Source organism: Petromyzon marinus, chromosome 22 (genome assembly GCF_048934315.1).
Source record: "Petromyzon marinus isolate PM22_M1 ecotype Great Lakes invasive population chromosome 22, UKy_Petmar_22M1.pri1.0, whole genome shotgun sequence".
Lineage (NCBI taxonomy): Eukaryota > Metazoa > Chordata > Hyperoartia > Petromyzontiformes > Petromyzontidae > Petromyzon > Petromyzon marinus.
In genome coordinates, this window is record NC_133688.1 from 9,978,405 (window position 1) to 10,000,000 (window position 21,596).

Sequence of the window (21,596 nt, forward strand, 5' to 3'; positions counted from 1 at the left end):
GAGATTGTTGCCTTGGGGTCTGAGACTGGAAGGGAATTATCCCTGGGCAAGAATCGAGGAGAGGCAATTTCCATAAATTGCTGGAAATTCTCTATTCATTTGGTAGGGATCGGTCTCCCCCTATGATCATCACTTGATTTTTTTCTCCGTTGATAAGAGCATTCATACCCTGTTGTGGTTCCAAGAAAGTGCTGGAAGTTCTACATTCGATTGGCAAGGACCAGTTTATGTTGATTATGGTTAAAAAAATTATTTCAAGTGAAAACAAATTATATTTGTGTTGATATTTATTTAAGATTTTGCAACTTATTTTCACGTAAATTTTTATCCATTCTTCCTTGCAAATGAGACGTGGCTTGATGGCCTCTCAACTGGTTTTTCAGTGAGGGGAAAAAGTATTTGATCTCCTGCTGATTTTGTACGTTTGCCCACTGACAAAGAAATGACCAGTCTATAATTTTAATGGTATGATTATTGGAACAGTGAGAGACAGAATAACAACAACAAAATCCAGAAAAACGCATGTCAAAAATGTTATAAATTGATTTGCATTTTAATAGGGGAAATAAGTATTTGACCCCTCTGCAAAACATGGCTTAGTAATTGGTGGCAAAACCCTTGTTGGCAATCACAGAGGTCAGACGTTTCTTGTAGTTGGCCACCAGGTTTGCACACATCTCAGGGGGGATTTTGTCCCACTCCTCTTTGCAGATCTTCTCCAAGTCATTAAGGTTTTGAGGCTGACGTTTGGCAACTCGAACCTTCAGTTCCCTCCACAGATTTTCTATGGGATTAAGGTCTGCAGACTGGCTAAGCCACTCCAGGACCTTAATGTGCTTCTTCGTGAGCCACTCCTTTGTTGCCTTGGCCGTGTGTTTTGGGTCATTGTCATGCTGGAATACCCATCCACGACCCATTTTCAATGCCCTGGCTGAGGGAAGGAGGTTCTCACCCAAGAATTGATGGTACATGGCCCCGTCCATCGTCCCTTTGATGTGGTGAAGTTGTCCTGTCCCCTTAGCAGAAAAACACCCCCAAAGCATAATGTTTCCACCTCCATGTTTGACGGTGGGGATGGTGTTCTTGGGGTCATAGGCAGCATTCCTCCTCCTCCAAACACGGCGAGTTGAGTTGATGCCAAAGAGCTCCATTTTGGTCTCATCTGACCACAACACTTTCACCCAGTTATTCTCTGAATCATTCAGATGTTCATTACCAAACTTCAGACAGGCATGTATATGTGCTTTCTTGAGCAGGGGGACCTTGCGGGTGCTGCAGGATTTCAGTCCTTCACGGTGAAGTGTGTTACCAATTGTTTTCTTGGTGACTATGGTTCCAGCTGCCTTGAGATCATTGACAAGATCCTCCCGTGTAGTTCTGGGCTGATCCCTCACCGTTCTCATGATCATTGCAACTCCACAAGGTGAGATCTTGCATGGAGCCCCAGGCCGAGGGAGATTGACAGTTATTTTGTGTTTCTTCCATTTGCGAATAATCACACCAACTGTTGTCACCTTCTCACCAAGCTGCTTGGCAATGGTCTTGTAGCCCATTCCAGCCTTGTGTAGGTCTACAATCTTGTCCCTGACATCCTTGGAGAGCTCTTTGGTCTTGGCCATGGTGGAGAGTTTGGAATCTGATTGATTGCTTCTGTGTTTATACAGGTAACAAGCTGAGATTAGAAGCACTCCCTTTAAGAGTGTGCTCCTAATCTCAGCTCGTTACCTGTATAAAAGACACCTGGGAGCCAGAAATCTTTCCGATTGAGAGGTCGTCAAATACTTATTTCCCTCATTAAAATGCAAATCAATTTATAACATTTTTGACATGCGTTTTTCTGGATTTTTTTGTTGTTATTCCCTCACTGTTCAAATAAACCTACCATTAAAATTATAGACTGATCATTTCTTTGTCAGTGGGCAAACGTACAAAATCAGCAGGGGATCAAATTCTTTTTTCCCCTCACTATACATAAAGAACATCTGTCCATATGGTGGTGGTAGTTTTATGATAGGGGAATTCAACAACACATTTATTGTCGGTTTGATTAGGGGGCTTGTGTTTGGTTGCCTTGCTAGTGTTGAGTATCACGCATGTCTCCTAAATCCTATAAATTTGATTTAAATTCTGTTTACATTATTTTTTCCAGCACAACTTCCGAGACAGGTGAGTGGCACATAGCGGGATAGGCGGCTCGGACAGACAACCAACGCGGACGCGTAGGACCATAGCGTTATGTGGTTCGTGCGCAAATAATTTTGAAAGTCTAGTTTCATGAAACCAATATTTCCCAAATAATTTGCTTGAATTTGGGATGCAGGAATTTACAAGGCTGGGTTTTCAGCCCACATTACATTGAGCTTGTTTTTTTTGCAATGTCACCAGAAGATGTATGGGATTCATTAATAATGTTCCAGGGTTTAACGAAATCTGCTTCCCCCCGTGGCAGCTTGCGGTTCGTGTAAATAAGACGTCTCAATGGATTTGCCCAGCCTTGAGTAGTGTCATCCTAAGCGGTCCACTTTCACTACCGTCCTGGCAGCCCAAGTTCAGCTACCTCGTCATGCGCAACGCTTGTGTGACCAGATACTTTACAGACGTGGTCTAGATCTCCACAAGGTCGTCTCGAGCTGAAATGAGGGTGCGTTCATCAACAGCACGAGTTGACGTCAGGCAATGTGCAGACACAGATGGGTCTCTTGCGGCGAGTGGCCCCACCTCCTGTCTCTCCCAATGCCTTGCCACCGTCTCTGCAAGGCACAAGCCAGGAGTGTATTGGGCACTGCTCGGCACTTGCCTGGATGGGTACATAGTTTGAACAACACCGAAGAATGCTCGACACCATCCAGGAAAGAGTAGCCCACTTGATAGACACCTCGATAAGCCGTGTGAATATCTACCCCCTTCCATCACCTGCTTCTGAAAAGGAACCTAATAGCTCAGTGGGCTTTACCTGGTAAGATAAAAAAAAGTATTTGAGTTTTATTTGTATTGATAAATATTTTTTATTTATTTGTTTGCCTTTCCTATACTTTGCACTCCTATCTTGTTTTGTATTGTTTGTTGTAACGTTCTGATCTGCCCCTACTGGGCATCTGTGCAAAAGTGCTTTATAGCTCATCAGATTCCTCTAGTATAGATAAATATTCAGATTTTAATTCTGATGTACAATCCATAGAATGCCCTGCAGCAACTCTCTGAGGCAACTCCAGCAGCACCTACAGTGATGGAAAAAAGTATTTGATTCCCTGCTGATTTTGTACGTTTGCCCTCTGACAAAGAAATGATCAGTCTATAATTTTAATGGTAGGTTTATTTGAACAGTGAGAGACAGAATAACAACAAAAAATCCAGAAAAACGCATGTCAAAGATGTTATAAGTTGATTTGCATTTTAATGAGGGAAATAAGTATTTGACCCTCTCTCAATCAGAAAGATGTCTGGCTCCCAGGTGTCTTTTATACGGGTAACGAGCTGAGATTAGGAGCACACTCTTAAAGGGAGTGCTCCTAATCTCAGCTTGTTACCTGTATAAAACACACCTGTCCGCAGAAGCAATCAATCAATCAGATTCCAAACTCTCCACCATGGCCAAAACCAAAGAGCTCTCCAAGGATGTCAGGGACAAGATTGTAGACCTATACAAGGCTGGAATGGGCTACAAGACCATTGCCAAGCATCTTGGTGAGAAGGTGACAACAGTTGGTGCGATTATTCGCAAATGGAACAAGCACAAAAGAACTGTCAATCTCCCTCGCCCTGGGGCTCCATGCAAGATCTCACCTCGTGGAGTTGCAATGATCATGAGAACGGTGAGGAATCAGCCCAGAACTACACGGGAGGATCTTGTCAATGATCTCAAGGCAGCTGGGACCATAGTCACCAATAAAACAATTGGTAATACACTACACCGTGAATGACTGAAATCCTGCAGCGCCCGCAAGGTCCCCCTGCTCAAGAAAGCACATATACATGCCCGGCTGAAGTTTGCCAATGAACATCTGAATGATTCAGAGGATAACTGGGTGAAAGGGTTGTGGTCAGATGAGACCAAAATGGAGCTCTTTGGCATCAACTCAACTCGCCGTGTTTGGAGGAGGAGGAATGCTGCCTATGACCCCAAGAACACCATCCCCACCGTCAAACATGGAGGTGGAAACATTATGCTTTGGGGGTGTTTTTCTGTTAAGGGGACAGGACAACTTCACCGCATAAAAGGGACGATGGACGGGGCCATGCACCGTCAAATCTTCGGTGAGAACCTCCTTCCCTCAGCCAAGGCAACAAAGGAGTGGCTCAAGAAGAAGCACATTAAGGTCCTGGAGTGGCCTAGCCAGTCTCCAGACCTTAATCTCATGGAAAATCTGTGGAGGGAGTTGAAGGTTCGAGTTGCCAAATGTCAACCTCGAAACCTTAATGACTTGGAGAAGATCTGCAAAGAGGAGTCGGACAAAATCCCTCCTGAGATGTGTGCAAACCTGGTGGCCAACTACAAGAAACGTCTGACCTCAGTGATTGCCAACAAGGGTTTTTCCACCAAGTACTAAGTCATGTTTTGCAGAGGGGTCAAATACTTATTTCCCTCGTTAAAATGCAAATCAATTTATAACATTTTTGACATGCGTTTTTCTGGATTTTTTTGTTGTTATTCTCACTGTTCAAATAAACCTACTATTAAAATTTTAGGCTGATAATTTCTTTGTCAGTGGGCAAACGTACAAAATCAGCAGGGGATCAAATACTTTTTCCCTCACTGTACCCCCAAACCTGCAATCTCCACCATTGAGAAGAACAAGGGCAGCAGCTGCCAAGTGGTGATGATGATGCCAATGATGCCACCGCCTCCTAGTTCCACTCCAAGCCACGCACCGTCCGGAATTGGGGCGTTTATCGCCGCTCCATCATTGCTGGGTCAGAATCTGGATTGTCCCTGGCAGATACGGCGTTGTAGGGTGGGAGCCACCCTCATACCAAGGGCTGCAGCAGTCCAAGAAGGCCCACCACCGCCACCACTGCCACCACCTTCTCAGCGCAACTCGGGATGGACGACATGCTGGATTACAGTACCAGCGACCCCCATATCCCGAATAATAAAAATATCAGAACCAGAATATTTATTTATCCTGGAGGAATCCGATGAGCTATAAAGCTCTTTTCTCCCACAGATGTCCAGTATGGGTGGGTAAGAACGTTACAACAACAAACTACAAAAAACACGATAAGAGTGCAAAGTACAAGAAAGGTAAGCATTGCCCAAACACATAAATAAATACAGCGCTAAACCTTCTCCATCCCACCAGGCAAAGCCACGAGGTATTCACTTATTTTTCAGAAGTGACCTCCCCACAAATGATTGCTCAACGAAGTGGCCCATAATTAAGGACATTTCCAGCGCCAAAACAATCTAAACAATCTGAACGCATGTTTCGTTCCATGCGAATCGTATTAGGTTCTTGCCCAACAACGCTTTCGCAAAGAACCTCAAATTGTGAGATGGGATCTTTGAATTTAGTTTTCCTGAGTGTTTCCATCTATGTATTAACTTTCTGAAGTTCTGACGAATGGAGTGTGTAGATGCACCTTTACAAGTGCAGTTGTCTGCAAGCGACCGAATATATCGCGCTGTGTGTGCGCGCACATGCTTTCTTGTATGTTTTGGTATTGCGGTGACGTGAATTAGCTGACCACATTGTCAGCTAAGTGACCCGTCTTCGATTCCTGACCGTGCATGATGGCTTCAAATGGTATCTGCACCTGGTCTGTGCCTCGCTTGGTGTTGACTCAGCCTCAGATTATCTCGTGGATCGAGAAACGGCAGCTATCAAGATACACAAGTTGCCAACCGTTTGTGGAGGCACTGCAGCCAAGGGGTAGAGTAGAGTACAAGGCAGCTTGGTTTCAACATGAAAATGATGTGGGTTCGAATCTACGGCTCGCATTACATGCTCCAGTGTGTCTCCCCTCAGTGACACTTTTAAACGTTCTAGGTTTTATTTCGCAGTAATCACTGTTAACATCACGCTCCCTTGTTTATAATGAAATCAGTTGACTACTGGGCCCCCTGACCACTACCGCCGATACTTCCGGGCATCACAGCAGCCTGAACGCTTGCGAACTGCGCTTGCCGCCTGCTGTCTGTCGAGGCTAAGGGTCGATTGTCTGCGTGTGTATGCATGTATGTTGAAGTCCTGTGTGTGTGTGTGTGTGCGCGCGCATGCGTGTGCAGAAGATGTCGGTGGGAGCAGTGGTGGTGGCAGGTGTCGCCCTGATGTTTGCTCTGCTCATCTCTTCCATTCACCGCATCGATGAGGGCCACGTGGCAGTCTACTACAGGTAACAACACGTTGACATTTCTAGAAGAGTCATCGAGGGCATGTTTACCCCATTGATCGATTATATAAACGGTACGGTTCGTTGGATCACCGAGGTCGTACCCCAATGATTAATAATATGAACGGTACAGCTCGTACCGCATTGGCCGGCTGTCGCCAGCCGCGTGCGAGCTTATTGGGGGGGACCTCGAGACCTTCGCAACCCGAAGAATTTGATGGGTAGAAACCCAGGCAATTTAAATCGGTAACACTGGGTCGGTTCGAGACTAATTCGGGAAACTGAAACGGGGTTGATTAGGAGGGGGGGTGGGCGTCTGTTTGGAACTGTCGAAGGGCGGTAAACGGGACAAAAGGAGGGGGCTCACGGAGATACTTCGGGGGACACGGCCTTGGTTTTGCTTCCTGTGAGTGTCATCGTGTGGCTGCAGAAAATAAGGAGCCCCCCATACCTCAGTTGTACCTCGTTCGCCGTGGACTCCTTGACATTTGCATATCTCGTAAATGCATCTCAGGATGCTTTGCAGGTGACGAAAACTAGTGTTTAGGGTAGGAGGGAGGGGAGGCAGCAAGGCAGGGAATACGTAGGAGAAAGGAGAGAGAGAGCGCTACACTGCGGTACAGCCCAGGACCAAGCCACTGAGGTTCAGCACCAGCAACATGTACTGCCGAGGCAGCAACAAGGAGTAGCGGGGCATCCCCGTGGGGCAGAAACCCTTCGCCAAACGAGTCCCAGGGGCACCATCGTCTCTGACCTTTTACCATTGCGAACCCCCAACACTTATTTCCACTGAAGGGGCACCGATTGGGGTGGCACTCTTCTAATGAGCATGCAACTGGCAATCTGTTCTTGCCCATGGCCACAGCCCTTTGTACATGGAGTCGTGCAATTGTATGGAGAGGTCTGCCTCCCCAGAAAGTCTTACAAACTTAGTCGCAATGGCTTAGTATGTCGAGAACTCGGCTGGTGGTTACGGGGTCATGAGTTTTAATCGAAGTTGAGCTTCACTCGGCAGTTCATGATTTTCATCATCATTGCCATTGTTAGCTCATAGGTTTTGGCAGACAATGTTACGATTCATAATATAATTTTTGGTTCGGCCACATAATGGTGCGGTAAGATCCTCCGCCACACGACATAGCTAAACAAATGCTGTTGTCACTGTACAAATGTTTAGTGCGCCAAATATTATTGTTTCAGATCACCAGTAATTAAAGAGCAACCTTGACGGATCAAATTTACCAATTAGTTACCAATATACTGTGTTCCGTGATTACTAGTCACCAGGTGGATTGAGTGTGCAGTGGCTTCATTTGCACATGCACGAAAGAGGCTAGGTAAAATTTTGATTTAAAGCGTTCGTGACTGCAGGGATTCATATTCTTGGTTCTTTCGGTAAAGTCACGTAGAAGGGAAACAATAAAATAATAAAAAATTAAAATAAATAAATTAAAATAAAATGTTATTCTTTTATTGTTTCCCTTCTACGTGACTTTACCGAAAGAACCAAGAATATGAATACTCTTTGGTTCTATTGGGTAAAGTCACGTAGGTGAAAATAAAATAACAAAAAATCACGACGTTTCGGCCACAACACAAGCGGCCCTCATCAGGTGAAGGGACGAGACTGTCTGGACGACAGCGCTGGAGTGACTTTACCCAATAGAACCAAAGAGTAAGGATCCTAGCAGTCACGAAAGCTTTAAATCTAGAGAAGAATATGAATCCCTGCAGTCACGAACGCTTTAAATCAAAATTTTACCTAGCCTCTTTCGTGCAAGTGCAAATTAAGCCACTGCACACTCAATCCACCTGGTGACTAGCAATCACGGAAATTTTTTTTTTAAATTATTTTATTGTTTCCCTTCTACGTGACTTTACCGAAAGAACCAACAATAAGAGACTAGGTAATTTAGGAAAAGGCGGGCTATGCGTTTTCTGCGAGGAATGGATTTGAGAAAAACAATTAGAGATCAAGACAATGTGTAGCTTTGGCTTTCATGACTTGGTAGAGCAGCACCATCTTGTGGTGTTTGTGAGAATGACCTGAATAAGCCCCTCGCTGTCAACTCACCAATGTAATTGCTCTGTTACCTACAGTGAGGGAAAAAGTATTTGATCCCCTGCTGATTTTGTACGTTTGCCCACTGACAAAGAAATTATCAGTCTATAATTTTAATGGTAGGTTTATTTGAACAGTGAGAGACAGAATAACAACAACAAAATCCAGAAAAACGCATGTCAAAAATGTTATTAATTGATTAGCATTTTAATGAGGGAAATAAGTATTTGACCCCCTCTCAATCAGAAAGATTTCTGGCTCCCAGGTGTCTTTTATACAGGTAACGAGCTGAGATTAGGAGCACACTCTTAAAGGGAGTGCTCCTAATCTCAGCTTGTTACCTGTATAAAAGACACCTGGCCACAGAAGGAATCAATCAATCAGATTCCTAACTCTCCACCATGGCCAAGACCAAAGAGCTCTCCAAGGATGTCAGGGACAAGATTGTAGACCTACACAAGGCTGGAATGGGCTACAAGACCATTGCCAAGCAGCTTGGTGAGAAGGTGACAACAGTTGGTGCGATTATTCGCAAATGGAAGAAACATAAAAGAACTGTCAATCTCCCTCGGCTTGGGGCTCCATGCAAGATCTCACCTCGTGGAGTTGCAATGATCATGAGAACGGTGAGGAATCAGCCCAGCGCTACACGGGAGGGTCTTGTCAATGATCTCAAGGCAGCTGGGACCATAGTCACCAAGAAAACAATTGGTAACACACTACGCCGTGAAGGACTGAAATCCTGCTCTAGAAAGCACATATACATGCCCGTCTGAAGTTTGCCAATGAACATCTGATTGATTCAGAGGACAACTGGGTGAAAGTGTTGTGGTCAGATGAGACCAAAATGGAGCTCTTTGGCATCAACTCAACTCGCCGTGTTTGGAGGAGGAGGAATGCTGCCTATGACCCCAAGAACACCATCCCCACCGTCAAACATGGAGGTGGAAACATTATGCTTTGGGGGTGTTTTTCTGCTAAGGGGACAGGACAACTTCACCGCATCGAAGGGACGATGGACGGGGCCATGTACCATCAATTCTTGGGTGAGAACCTCCTTCCCTCAGCCAGGGCATTGAAAATGGGTCGTGGATGGGTATTCCAGCATGACAATGACCCAAAACACACGGCCAAGGCAACAAAGGAGTGGCTCAAGAAGAAGCACATTAAGGTCCTGGAGTGGCCGAGCCAGTCTCCAGACCTGAATCCCATAGAACATCTGTGGAGGGAGCTGAAGGTTCGAGTTGCCAAACGACAGTCTCGAAACCTTAATGACTAGGAGAAGATCTGCAAAGAGGAGTGGGACAAAATCCCTTCTGAGATATGTGCAAACCTGGTGGCCAACTACAAGAAACATCTGACCTCTGTGATTGCCAACAAGGGTTTTTCCACCAAGTACTAAGTCATGTTTTGCAGAGGGGTCAAATACTTATTTCCCTCATTAAAAAGCAAATCAATTTACAACATTTTTGACATGCGTTTTTCTGGATTTTGTTGTTGTTATTCTGGCTCTCACTGTTCAAATAAACCTACCATTAAAATTATAGACTGATCATTTCTTTGTCAGTGGGCAAACGTACAAAATCAGCAGGGGATCAAATACCCTTTTTTCCTCACTGTATGTGGGGGATATGGAACAGATACAGTACAGGAACTGCACTGCATCTACTATGGACCACACAGTATACCACTGTAGTCTGCGCTCCTTCTATGGAGGATTAGCAGAACCACACAAACTCTCTCCTGAAGCCCTCTCGTGGCCAGCAGACATCAACATTGGTATTTAGCTCTTAAACATATTGCTGCCATACACAAGAACAGAACTGCGTCTATACCAAAGAAAGAACGAATTGGAGAAATTATTCATCGCCTACCACGTGTTTGTTTTGTCAGAGGTTGTCAAACCAGTTAATTAAATACAGTGTGTAGTTTGATTTAATTTACTTAAACGAAGTACCTTCTACAAGAGTGCCCTCATATTATACGTCATATTATATTCTTTATTTCCATCACATTACTTTTTATTTAAAGCAGTTGTCCAATATATATTTTTTAATTTACGTAATTTGTACAATTGCTCTACAAATTCCATAATATTTTATACAGTCCAGTTTTTTAATATTTTTATTTCGTACTTCTTCTGCCCTGTAACCTCTTGCCTATTTTATTACTGAACTCTTCCAAGGTCTCGTTCCAAAACAGATGTGATGTCTCAATGTACTCTCATCTGGTTTTAATAAAAGCTACTTCCTCACCCACCCACACCCGTATCTATCTTTCTACCTGCTTACTTAACTAGGGTTGCTGCAATAGAATTTTTCACGATATAATACGATACAAATCAAATTTCACGAAATACCCAGTGTGCTGTTATCCTACCTATATGGGTCATCCATACCTGCTGGGCTGGAATGATTCACTGGCTTGAGGCCGTTTGATTTTTTATCAAATAGAAGACTCAGACATGTTGCAATATGCATTGTACCCAAAGCATTAGAATGTATTAATACTGCAGAACCATCAATGTTTTCCTCTGCCACCCACCACAATGCTCTGCTTTTTGATTATATGGTAATATAGCCAGTTTAAAAACATAATTTTTGCTCATTTCTTATAGTCCTGTATTTAATGATACAGCTTCACGGAGCATCAAGAGTCTCTTAGCAAGGGTTCTGCATTAAGCAGTAGGGTTACCGCCAATGGCGACGTTCCGACAAACCGTACAGTCTGTAAGAGAACCACAATAATCATATCTTCAGTTTAGCAAAATATTTGTATCGAGATTTTCATTGCTTATTTTATTTCTATATACATACTTGATGTTCTGACTATGGAATAATAAACTCAATAATTAAGGTTATAAATAAATATTATACACTACATTAGTGCTTTGTAAAAAGGCTTTTCAGAGTAATGACATGGCAGTTATATAACGGCATCATTTTCGTAGTTATTTTAATTAATACATATTAGTGTTACTGATGGTGTGCGTTGCAAGTGTAATCGATTGTGAAGGTATGACAAGTATAAAACGTCGTGAATTGCAGTTGAATACCTTTAGAGTAATTGTTATTTCTACTGGAAGTACGGCAAAGCAGAAAAACAAAACTAACAATGTGAAATACAAAGTAATGGGGAACTGATATTGCGATGATCATCCTATCGCGAAACTGAATAACGTACCATCTTGAAAACTTATATTGTGGCAACTCAAATTTTTGACCAATTCTTTTAAAGAGTTTTTTTTTCTTTGTTCGTGTGGAAGGAAACCAGAATACCCAGAGAAAACCCACACATACGAGGGTAACGCCCAGATCTCTGCGCATGTGTATTCAAGAATCTTATCACTGGACTACCAGCATGTGCCACGCCACCCGTAGTGGTCGCTCAGTAGTTTCTTTTCCTTCCCCCACACCCCCGATTGGTACGGTTGGCTACGTACGGTGCAAAAGAAGTTAAACCAGACGTGCATTATGAGAGCATATTCCCCCAGTGTGCGTACAGCGAACAGCGGGTGCTTAACTTTGGTTTATTGCTGGGGTTGTGTCAGAGTTGCGGTCATGGCCGTGTGGGTGCTCGTGTGCTGTGGTTGTTTCCCAGGGGCGGGGCACTGCTGAAGGCGACGAGTGGACCGGGCTACCACATCATGCTTCCCTTCATCACGTCTAACCGCGTCGTGCAGGTGTTACAACTTAGCCGCCACTTACCCAACCCCAACCCCCCCACACCTTGTCACTGAGAGCGCCTTGAGATTTTTCTGAAAGGCACTATATAAACTGTAATTATTGTTAATATACCACATCATGGAATCACCGCTGTGAGCCCCATATATATACACACATCTATAAATAAAACACCTTGTTAAAAAGGCAGTGGCTCCCTCCTTCAGTTAGCACTGGGGCAACACTCATCTCGTGACAGCCAGTGATGGACATTCCACATGTTCATGGCGGGGCCAGCTTATCCATAGCACAACCGATATTGACGTCACTAAATTATTATCGACCCCAAGTAGACTTGAGTAAACCCCCGGCCGGGATTTGACCTTGTAACTTTAAATTGAGCACTCTAACCACATCGTCAATTCGTGTATGATTTTTACTTAATGCAAAAGGTTAAATAGAAATAGTAACAGGTTGGTTTTACTTTCACTGGTATGTTAGGCAAAATTCAAGTGACATTTGAGAAACCTGTTTTATGTACAAAGTAATGGAAGCTGCAACTTGATAATGTGTTTTAACTTATCTGTTTATGTATTTTGTACAGACCACCCTTCAAACGGATGAAGTCAAGAACGTGCCTTGTGGAACGAGGCGAGTGATAATTATTTATCGTATTGGAGAGTTCTATTTGAAATTGTACATTTTGGGCAGCCAGGCATGGTGTGGTGCTCTCCTATCTGACCTCCCTCTCTTGCGTTGTGCCAGCCTGAATGGGAAATGAACAACATTTTCTACGAGCCTTCCTGGCTAATGTAGACATCTTTGTTGCATGTATCTGTACATGCGTGCGTGCTTTGCTCATTAACAGCACTAGAGACTTCATGGATGATCTTCACCTATGTGTGTGTGTTTATTGTGCTTTAAGTTAATGTTTTTGACCAAATCGCCCACAATCCACTCAATTTTGCGAGATCTTGGAAGCCAAGCAAGGTTGAGTTTGGATTGTTCTGTACTTTTATGCTTTCCAACTTTACCAACCTGCGTGGACCAGCGTGTTAAGGTATGGTCAGATAACCCTCACTGTTAGGAGGCTCTCATCCAGCAGCGGAATGACAAAATGATTGTACGTGTACACTAAGGATGCACTGATTCACCACCCCTCCACAATTTGTTGAAATTAATTGTGATGATTTGGTGGGGGGGTCACCATTCGACTCTTGAATCTTTGGCTTTCTGTATGTATGTTGAACTTATTCTTAGCTCTTTCGGTAAAGTCACGTTGACTTTACCGAAAGAGCTAAGAATATGAATTACTGCAGTCACGAAAGCTTTAAATCAAAATTTATGTTGAACTTCTTTCGCACCGTACGTAGCCAACCATGCTAATAGTATGTGCATGTAGAATCTGCAGTGGCATCACGGTTTCCATGAAACAGATCGCGCACAACTTATGCGAATCTGAAATAACCAATTATTACATGCAAGATTCATTGCTTGTTAATACATCCATATTGTGTATAGAGAGGGGCGACAAGAGTGGATAGTGTTAGTGAGCTGCATTCCTAACATTGAAAATAAGTGACCCGGTACGTGGCGTGAACATCACCACGTAAAAGAATAGCAGCCAGACATGGTGCTGGCCACATCGTTTTTGGTCAACGTTGCCATACCAGCAACGACTCCCTAACGGAGACAACGACTCCCCAATGGAGGCAACGACTCTCAAAACGTAGGCAACAGCTACCAATCTTAGGCAACGACTCCCCAAACGTAGGCAACAGCTACCAAACCTAGGCTATGACTCCCCAAACGTAGACAACGACTCCCCAAACCTAGGCTACGACTCCCCAAACCTTGGCAACGGCTCCCAAACGTAGGGACAACGACTCCCCAAACGTAGGCAACAGCTACCAAACCTAGGCAACGACAACCAAACCTAGGCTACAGCTACCAAACCTAGACAACGACTCCTCCAATGTAGGCAATGGCTCCCTAACGTAGGCAACGACTCCCAAAATCCAGTTCAAATCCGGTACAGCATTTTATTTTACTTTTATGAAGTGTTCCCCAACAGCTCTCTCGCCAATAGATTATCCAGGCTGGAAGGGGAACCTTTGTAGCTGTGTGTGTGTGTCAGTGTGTGCATGTTGTGGGGAGCAGTAGTGTAGCGGTTAGCGCTACGCTAATCAGTGATGATTATCTGAACTGGTCTTGGGCCTCCCCTAGGTCGACTCGGCCCCAAATGAGTACCTGATGCAGTGTATAAATATCACCACTGGAGAGACAAAGGCGGTCGGGCGTGGTGCACTTGCCCCAATAGTCTGTTCAATGCTATATAGGGATATTTGCTTGTGCCTATCATACTCTAAATAATTTAGAATGTCACTTAACTGCAGTCTAACCATGTTGCTGTGAGCGTTTTATTTTTCCTTTTTGTGTTACAGTGGAGGAGTGATGATCTACTTCGACCGGATAGAAGTGGTTAACATCCTGGCGGCAGATGCAGGTGGTGTGTGTGTGTTTGTGCACATGTTCTCGTGTGTGTGTGCATTTGTCTGTGTTTACACACATGTTTATGTACGTATGTTAAACTTCTGTCGCACCGTACGTAGCCAACTGTGCTAATCGGAGGTGCGGGGAAGGACAACAAACTAAACAAAAAAATAAGATCTAAAGGAATGAGTTTTTAATCTAGATGATGATTTCAAAGTGCATGGCTCCCAGTGGATTCCTAATATTGGAAAGAAGAGCGTTCCAGACGGCCTCGGAAGCGCATCTGAAAGCATGCGATGCGGTGACCGTCTTTGTTCAATGGTTAGCCAAAACCCGCTGCGAGTATGGCCAGAGTTCGAGTGATGGTTTATGCTCCTTGACGAGATCAGCAAGGTATTGTGGTTCATTTGTGGCAAGCACTTTGTGTGTATTGAGTGCAACCTTAGAATATATTTGGTCGGCAACTGTAAGCCAATGCAGCTCAGCGATTGTGTATATTGTTATTTGAATAGTAGGTCACCTTTGAAGGCTACATTTCCATGTTAATATATACGTCGTTGTTAATCCACTGCTGGGTGAGGACTTTCTTATACTGTGCTAATCGTGGGTAGTTATTTGAACATACGTCGGCTCACTGGTTAGTGCTGGTTGGTGATGGGGGAGCATAGAGGTATAGTACAACTATGTATTTTTATGCCCTGCCCTCTGCTGCCCATAACGTAATCCTGCAGGCAATAACGTGTTGTGAATGGTGTTCACCCTTTCCAGCAATATAGCCAAGGTCAACCCTGCTAAGCTTCCCGACAAGATGTGACAAGATCAGACGACAGCATACGCTATAGATAGTTGACAGCTACCAGGCAGGCAGCTTTGTGGCACAGCACTCGACTCAGTCAAGGGTCAAGTCAACTCACAATCCCTTCAGGCTCAATAGAAATGTATTCTTTTTGTGGGAAGTCAACAGTAATGTTCTTTGTATACACCCGGTACCCGCCATAGCAATGAGGAATTTTACCACTGGCTCAGGTCCGCTGCGAGAGATGAGCACCGTCCTGAGCGTATTTAAGCAACGAGAGGAACGTTTACTTGAGAACAAAAATATTTTTTTTTACCCTCGATGTAGTTATGCACTCTACAGGAGACGAGCGTTATTTGAGCATCCACAAAGAGGTACTCATTTTAACTGCCTTGGAGGTATGATGGGCTAATGTTGTTGGATTATGAGTCGAGTGCTCCAACTCCAGCACCGCTCTGCTAGATTAAATATAGCAGTGGATTGAGAATGCCTGGTGACACTGGGGGGAGCTGCAGAGACAGGTCTGAGGTGGTTGCTTGGGGGAGACTGGACGAACGTCACTGAGCATGTATGTGTTTGTGTGCGTTTCGCGTGGTTTACGTGTGTGCGCGACGCGCAGTGTACGACATTGTGAAGAACTACACCGCTGACTACGACAAGACGCTCATCTTCAACAAGGTGCACCACGAGCTCAACCAGTTCTGCAGCGTCCACTCCCTGCAGGAGGTCTACATCGAGCTGTTTGGTGAGTGCACGCGGGAACTCCCAGCCAGTGTGCATGCACTGGTGTACACGCACGTGCACACAAAGTCGAACCTCCGCCGTTTATCCGTACAGAATCCTGGGCTTGCCGCCGTTGACGAGCATCTCTTTAAGGCCAGCGCGGTGCACACGTAGGGGGTGGTGACCAATGCCAACACTGCATCTGATTGGCTTTTGACTCCCCATTGCTGATGTTCTAACACCAGGAGTGGTTCAAATATCGCTCGCCACGATAGCTGTGGCCAGGAATCAAACTAAAGGTTGCTGGGTTCGTAGTGCAGTGTTTGACGATAATGGTCCAGTGTACACACATAGGTGCCCAAACAATACAAAGACTAATAACCCCCTTATAGCTTTAACAGACTATTTGGGCCAAGTGCTGTTGGCGAGCACCTATGAAGGTCAGCACGGCACAAGAGGGGATGGTGGGTGACCAGCACCAATTCCGGTTACCTTTGTCGCTTCCCTAGTGCCAATGTTTACACACCGTCCCAAGTATTAATTTGAGGTTGAGTCGACCTCGGGAAGGCCAAAGACTGCTTCAGATAATCGTCACTGGCGTTGGCCGTGAGCGGGAATTGAACTCGGCACCCCCGGGTTTATGGCGCAGCGTGCTAACCGCTGCACTACCGCTCCACAAACGATACACACACAAACATACTCACACTCTTTCGTGTGTCTGCTCTTTATCTCGGCGAGTGCAGATCAAATTGATGAGAACCTCAAGATCGCCCTTCAGCAAGACCTCACCTCGATGGCTCCAGGCCTCTTCATACAGGTGCCAATTGGGACCGCTTCCTGTAGACTCCGTAGGCTGTAAGGGAGGGATGGATGTTCATCTTAGTGCACCCTCAGCCACAATCGTGTACATGTTACGAGGGCTTACTTGTACTGACAATGGTGACACTTTTTTGATGGTTTTCTTTTTTAAGTTGAAGCCTTGCTCAAATGAGTGAGAGGCAGCACTTGTCTCCATTGGTGCCATAAATAAGTGATGTAAATTGCACATTTATATGCCAGAGACCATTTTTGATAGGACAATTGCTTTTGATCTCCTCATAAAATGCTCCTTGTTTTATAAGTCCTGGAGGGATGATGGGCTGAGCCTAGCCTGAACCAGGATTTGAATTTTCAACTCTCCAGTTGTGAGTCATGTGGTTCTCACGATTTACCACTGTGGATTTACAAATTGAATACGCTTCACTTTATCTGTTGGCTCTCGAACGCAGCTGAGCTTGCACAATATTTTTGGGCTTTCAAGGCATTGTGAATATTTCCGATGATACCGTGCCCTCTGTTACCGCCGATCAGCACGTTTGGCTACGTCCGGTGTGAAAAGAAGTGAATCTTGCATACGTGCCCTTGTTTGATGTCATGTGCGTGCAAGAGTGCCCCTCATTCTGGGAGCGTTTTTCAAAGCTCTCCACTGCGAAAGGATGCGATGGTACCCACGCTTTATGCTACCTGACGGTGATTGAAAATTACGTTGTCAGTGGTTGCGATGATGGTGCTCTTAATGTCAGTGTTGATGATGACGACATTGAGGGTGTTTTGCATGCAGGCTGTTCGCGTAACGAAACCAAAGATCCCGGAAGCCATTCGAAGAAACTATGAGCTCATGTGAGTGAGCTCTCTCCCCTGTGTAACCATTTGGGGGGAGGGCATTTGTCTGTGTGTGTGTGTGTGTGTGTTTTATCGTGACCATTTACTTTAATTGTTTCAAATTTGTTACTGATAGTTTTTTTAAAAAAATATTTCATTATGTTTGGATTCCAGATGAAACTTATTCTCGTTGAATGTGTAATGGAAACGTACACTTAAACTTGACGGTGACGATTCTTTTGAGGCCTCCTCGTATATGTGCACAGGTAGATGTCTTCTAAATCTGTGCATCAGGAGTATTTAGTTGAATTTGAGACTACATTGCGGTTGTATAATGCTTCATAAAAACTGAATATATTGAAGGTGATGTTGCTGAGTAGTGTGCCAGCCCATTTTATAAAGAATACATAAATAATGTAATTCCTTAGTTTAGAGCAATGGTTCTTAAAAAATACTGCAGCCTTGCACCTCTTTGTTTCTCAAATTATTAAACATTTATAATATTAACAAATACATAGGTTTGATGAAACAATGTAGTTGTACTTACGTGCCTGTCATTTACCTTCTCATAAAATCTGACATGTCTTGCACTCCCAGACAGGGCATCTCGTACCTCCAGGGGGTGCTTGCACTCCAGGTTAAGAACCACTGGTTTCGAGAGACAAGTATTTTTACATTAAGAGCCACAGTTTTGGTGGAATATTGAATGAGACTGTGACGTTGAATGAACTTTTATTGGTTGTTCGGGGGGGGGGGGGGGTGAAATTATAAAAACGATGATGACGTTAGCGATTCTGCTGAGCGCATAGTGGAACGGATATGACGGAGTGGAGCGCGAGTGCCTGGAAGCCGCCCATTTTAAATCGCTTGACTGGGCGAAACGTTCCCACGTCTCTGTTTCCATGGCAGGGAGGGCGAGAAGACAAAGCTGATGATCGCGGCACAGCGACAGAAGGTGGTGGAGAAGGAGGCGGAGACGGAACGCAAGAAAGCCATCATCGGTAGGGTACGGGCCATGGCCCCGTGTCTCCCACTTACACCGTGCATCAGTGTTGGGGTGCCGCAGTGGCAAGATGTTAACTCCCTCGCCCGGTATGCAGGAGGTCGTGGGTTCGTTCCCAAACCTGATGCCTGTATATTTGGAGTTTGCATGTTCTACCCGTGGTCGCTTGTATTTTTCTCCGGGTCCTCCGGTTTTTCCCCTCCGCATTTAGAAACATGCGTTAAGAGTATTTGGCTAGAATACATTTCCGTGTGATAAGCCACTTCGTTGAGCTAGCATTTGCGGCTAGGTCGCTTCTGAAAAAGAGCTTCATCGCAGCTCAGTGGGCCTTAACCTGGTAAAATAAAAAAAATGTAATACAATTCTGCAACTTAATTGTGATTGCACTGGGATTAGTCTGACATAATCTGCCTGAGCCGACTTGCACTACAGAGAACTTATTACTTAACGTTGATTTACGTTTGTGCAATATGTGCGATTTCTCATGTGACGCCAGTTGTCTTTGCTGTAATTTCTATTTGCTTTATTGCTGGATTATTAATTTATTTATTGTTTGCTTTTGGTGACCCAGGTCACTTGCAATTGAGATTCATCTTGTTCTATTGAGTTCCCTTCGGATTGAACAAAATAAACTTGAAATCTGATCAACAGCGATGGGTGAGGGGGCCCATAGTGGGCAGGTACCTCCACACAGGTGGAGGTGAATTCTCACGATTCGGAGTCTAACTTCTCCATGATCAGTTATTTTTGGTCTTTTTTTACCATCCTGTTGGTATTTTCTTTCTGTCTCATTTTTTTACACGTGTGTAATGCAATATATTTGCTTGTCATAGTTTGCATACATCTTAGTCACTTCCCACACGCATGACTGAGTGTATTATCATGAGGATGAGAATGTTATTTAATCTAAATCGATGTATCGTTGCGTTGTACATGTCTAGCCCATACTACCGGTGTTGGAACATCGGGCCAAATCACTCCTTTTGTGGCCTTACTGACTGCACTTGCGCAACCCGTCTTTGACTAAATGGGGAACCTTCATTTTTTTTCTATGCATAAATGTCTGGTTGAATTTATTTCTGTAAAGTTGCGTGTATTTATTTGTACACGCTTTAATGTGGGGAGCGGTAGTGGAGTGGTTGGCGCACTGCGCTACGAACCTGATGATCCGGGTTTGACTCTTGGCCAGGTATAACAGCAGTGTAAAGTGGCACCCGAACCCCACCGGGGCCTCCTTTTTAGGTCTTCTCCGTCATAATTGAGCACACAGTGCTGATGTTGGCACACTGTACCAGGACGAAAAGAGGTGGCTAAGGCATGGTTCTGACCACACCACAACCCTCTCTTGTGCTTTGCTGTACAAATAAATACATGTGGCCTTAACAAACACTCGCTTGTGGGACTTGCCCCAACAGACCTTGAAGACAAATGGGGGAAATCTGTGATTTTCCATGGATATCAATGCATCTGTCTTTGCACTCTACGCGTGTCCAGAGGCTGAGAAGGTGGCCCAGGTGTCCAAGATCCAGTTTGAGCAGAAGGTGCAGGAGAAGGAGACGGAGAAGAAGATGTCGGAGCTGGAGGGTACTTTGTGCTCCCACAGTTGCACGCACATTGACGCGTACAGAGCTGCATCAGGCCAGCGGCGCTTCAGCACCGGTTACAATATACCATCCGTCCTATCATCACCAATGAGCACCACCTTGGATATAACTTGTGACAGTTCGTGCATCGGCCCGAAATGAATTTGAGGCGATAAGGCGTGAGACTTCAATCTCGTCCTATGTGATGAAATTCATTTGGAACCTGTTATCTGTAACACTATCCACAATATTTCGGATATTCGCATGAAATTGTCTCTGAAATCATCCCAGTAAACTTACAAATTGTGAGGGAGGCATTTTCACAGCACTTTCTGAGCATTGAAAAAACTTGTTTTGCAACGTTCATTAGACAAGTGGAGGGTTTAGACAAGTGGAGGGTTGGACAAGCGGAGGGTTTAGACAAGCGGAGGGTTTAGCCAAGCGGAGGGTTTAGACAAGCGGAGGGTTTAGCCAAGCGGAGGGTTTAGCCAAGCGGAGGGTTTAGCCAAGTGGAGGGTTTAGACAAGCGGAGGGTTTAGCCAAGCGGAGGGTTTAGACAAGCGGAGGGTTTAGACAAGCGGAGGGTTTAGCCAAGCGGAGGGTTTAGACAAGCGGAGGGTTTAGCCAAGCGGAGGGTTTAGCCAAGCGGAGGGTTTAGACAAGCGGAGGGTTTAGCCAAGCGGAGGGTTTAGCCAAGCGGAGGGTTTAGACAAGCGGAGGGTTTAGCCAAGCGGAGGGTTTAGATAAGCGGAAGGTTTAGACAAGCGGAGGGTTTAGACAAGCGGAGGGTTTAGACAAGCGGAGGGTTTAGACAAGCGGAGGGTTTAGCCAAGCGGAGGGTTTAGACAAGCGGAGGGTTTAGCCAAGCGGAGGATTTAGATAAGCGGAAGGTTTAGACAAGCGGAGGGTTTAGACAAGCGGAGGGTTTAGACAAGCGGAGGGTTTAGACAAGCGGAGGGTTTAGACAAGCGGAGGGTTTAGACAAGCGGAGGGTTTAGACAAGCGGAGGGTTTAGACAAGCGGAGGGTTTAGACAAGCGGAGGGTTTAGACAAGCAGAGGGTTTAGACAAGCGGAGGGTTTAGACAAGCGGAGGGTTTAGACAAGCGGAGGGTTTAGACAAGCGGAGGGTTAGATGGACCCTATGGTGTTGCTTCTGTCCTGTTTACAGCTCTGAGCCTAGTGGTTGAAATTACACATTCCTATGGCAGTTGGATGGGCCTGTCCAGAGGACAACCACAGTTGACTTCCTACAATGTGGCACTTTATTGACCACTGTAGGATGATGGGCTGAGATCATATATT

At 44.9% G+C, this 21,596-nt stretch overlaps 1 protein-coding gene across 1 annotated transcript in view; it reads left to right on the forward strand.

The window, feature by feature from the left end:
* Positions 1-21,596, forward strand: part of LOC116945028 (erlin-2-B-like) — a 46,339-nt gene that overhangs the window by 14,129 nt on the left and 10,614 nt on the right. Inside the window, exons 2-10 of the mRNA XM_032959094.2 lie at positions 6,227-6,333; positions 11,993-12,074; positions 12,659-12,705; positions 14,499-14,560; positions 15,963-16,088; positions 16,810-16,883; positions 17,667-17,725; positions 18,617-18,708; positions 20,205-20,294. Of these exons, the coding sequence (XP_032814985.1) occupies positions 6,230-6,333; positions 11,993-12,074; positions 12,659-12,705; positions 14,499-14,560; positions 15,963-16,088; positions 16,810-16,883; positions 17,667-17,725; positions 18,617-18,708; positions 20,205-20,294 (736 nt within the window). The 5' untranslated portion in view covers positions 6,227-6,229. The remainder of the gene's footprint in view (positions 1-6,226; positions 6,334-11,992; positions 12,075-12,658; positions 12,706-14,498; positions 14,561-15,962; positions 16,089-16,809; positions 16,884-17,666; positions 17,726-18,616; positions 18,709-20,204; positions 20,295-21,596) is intronic.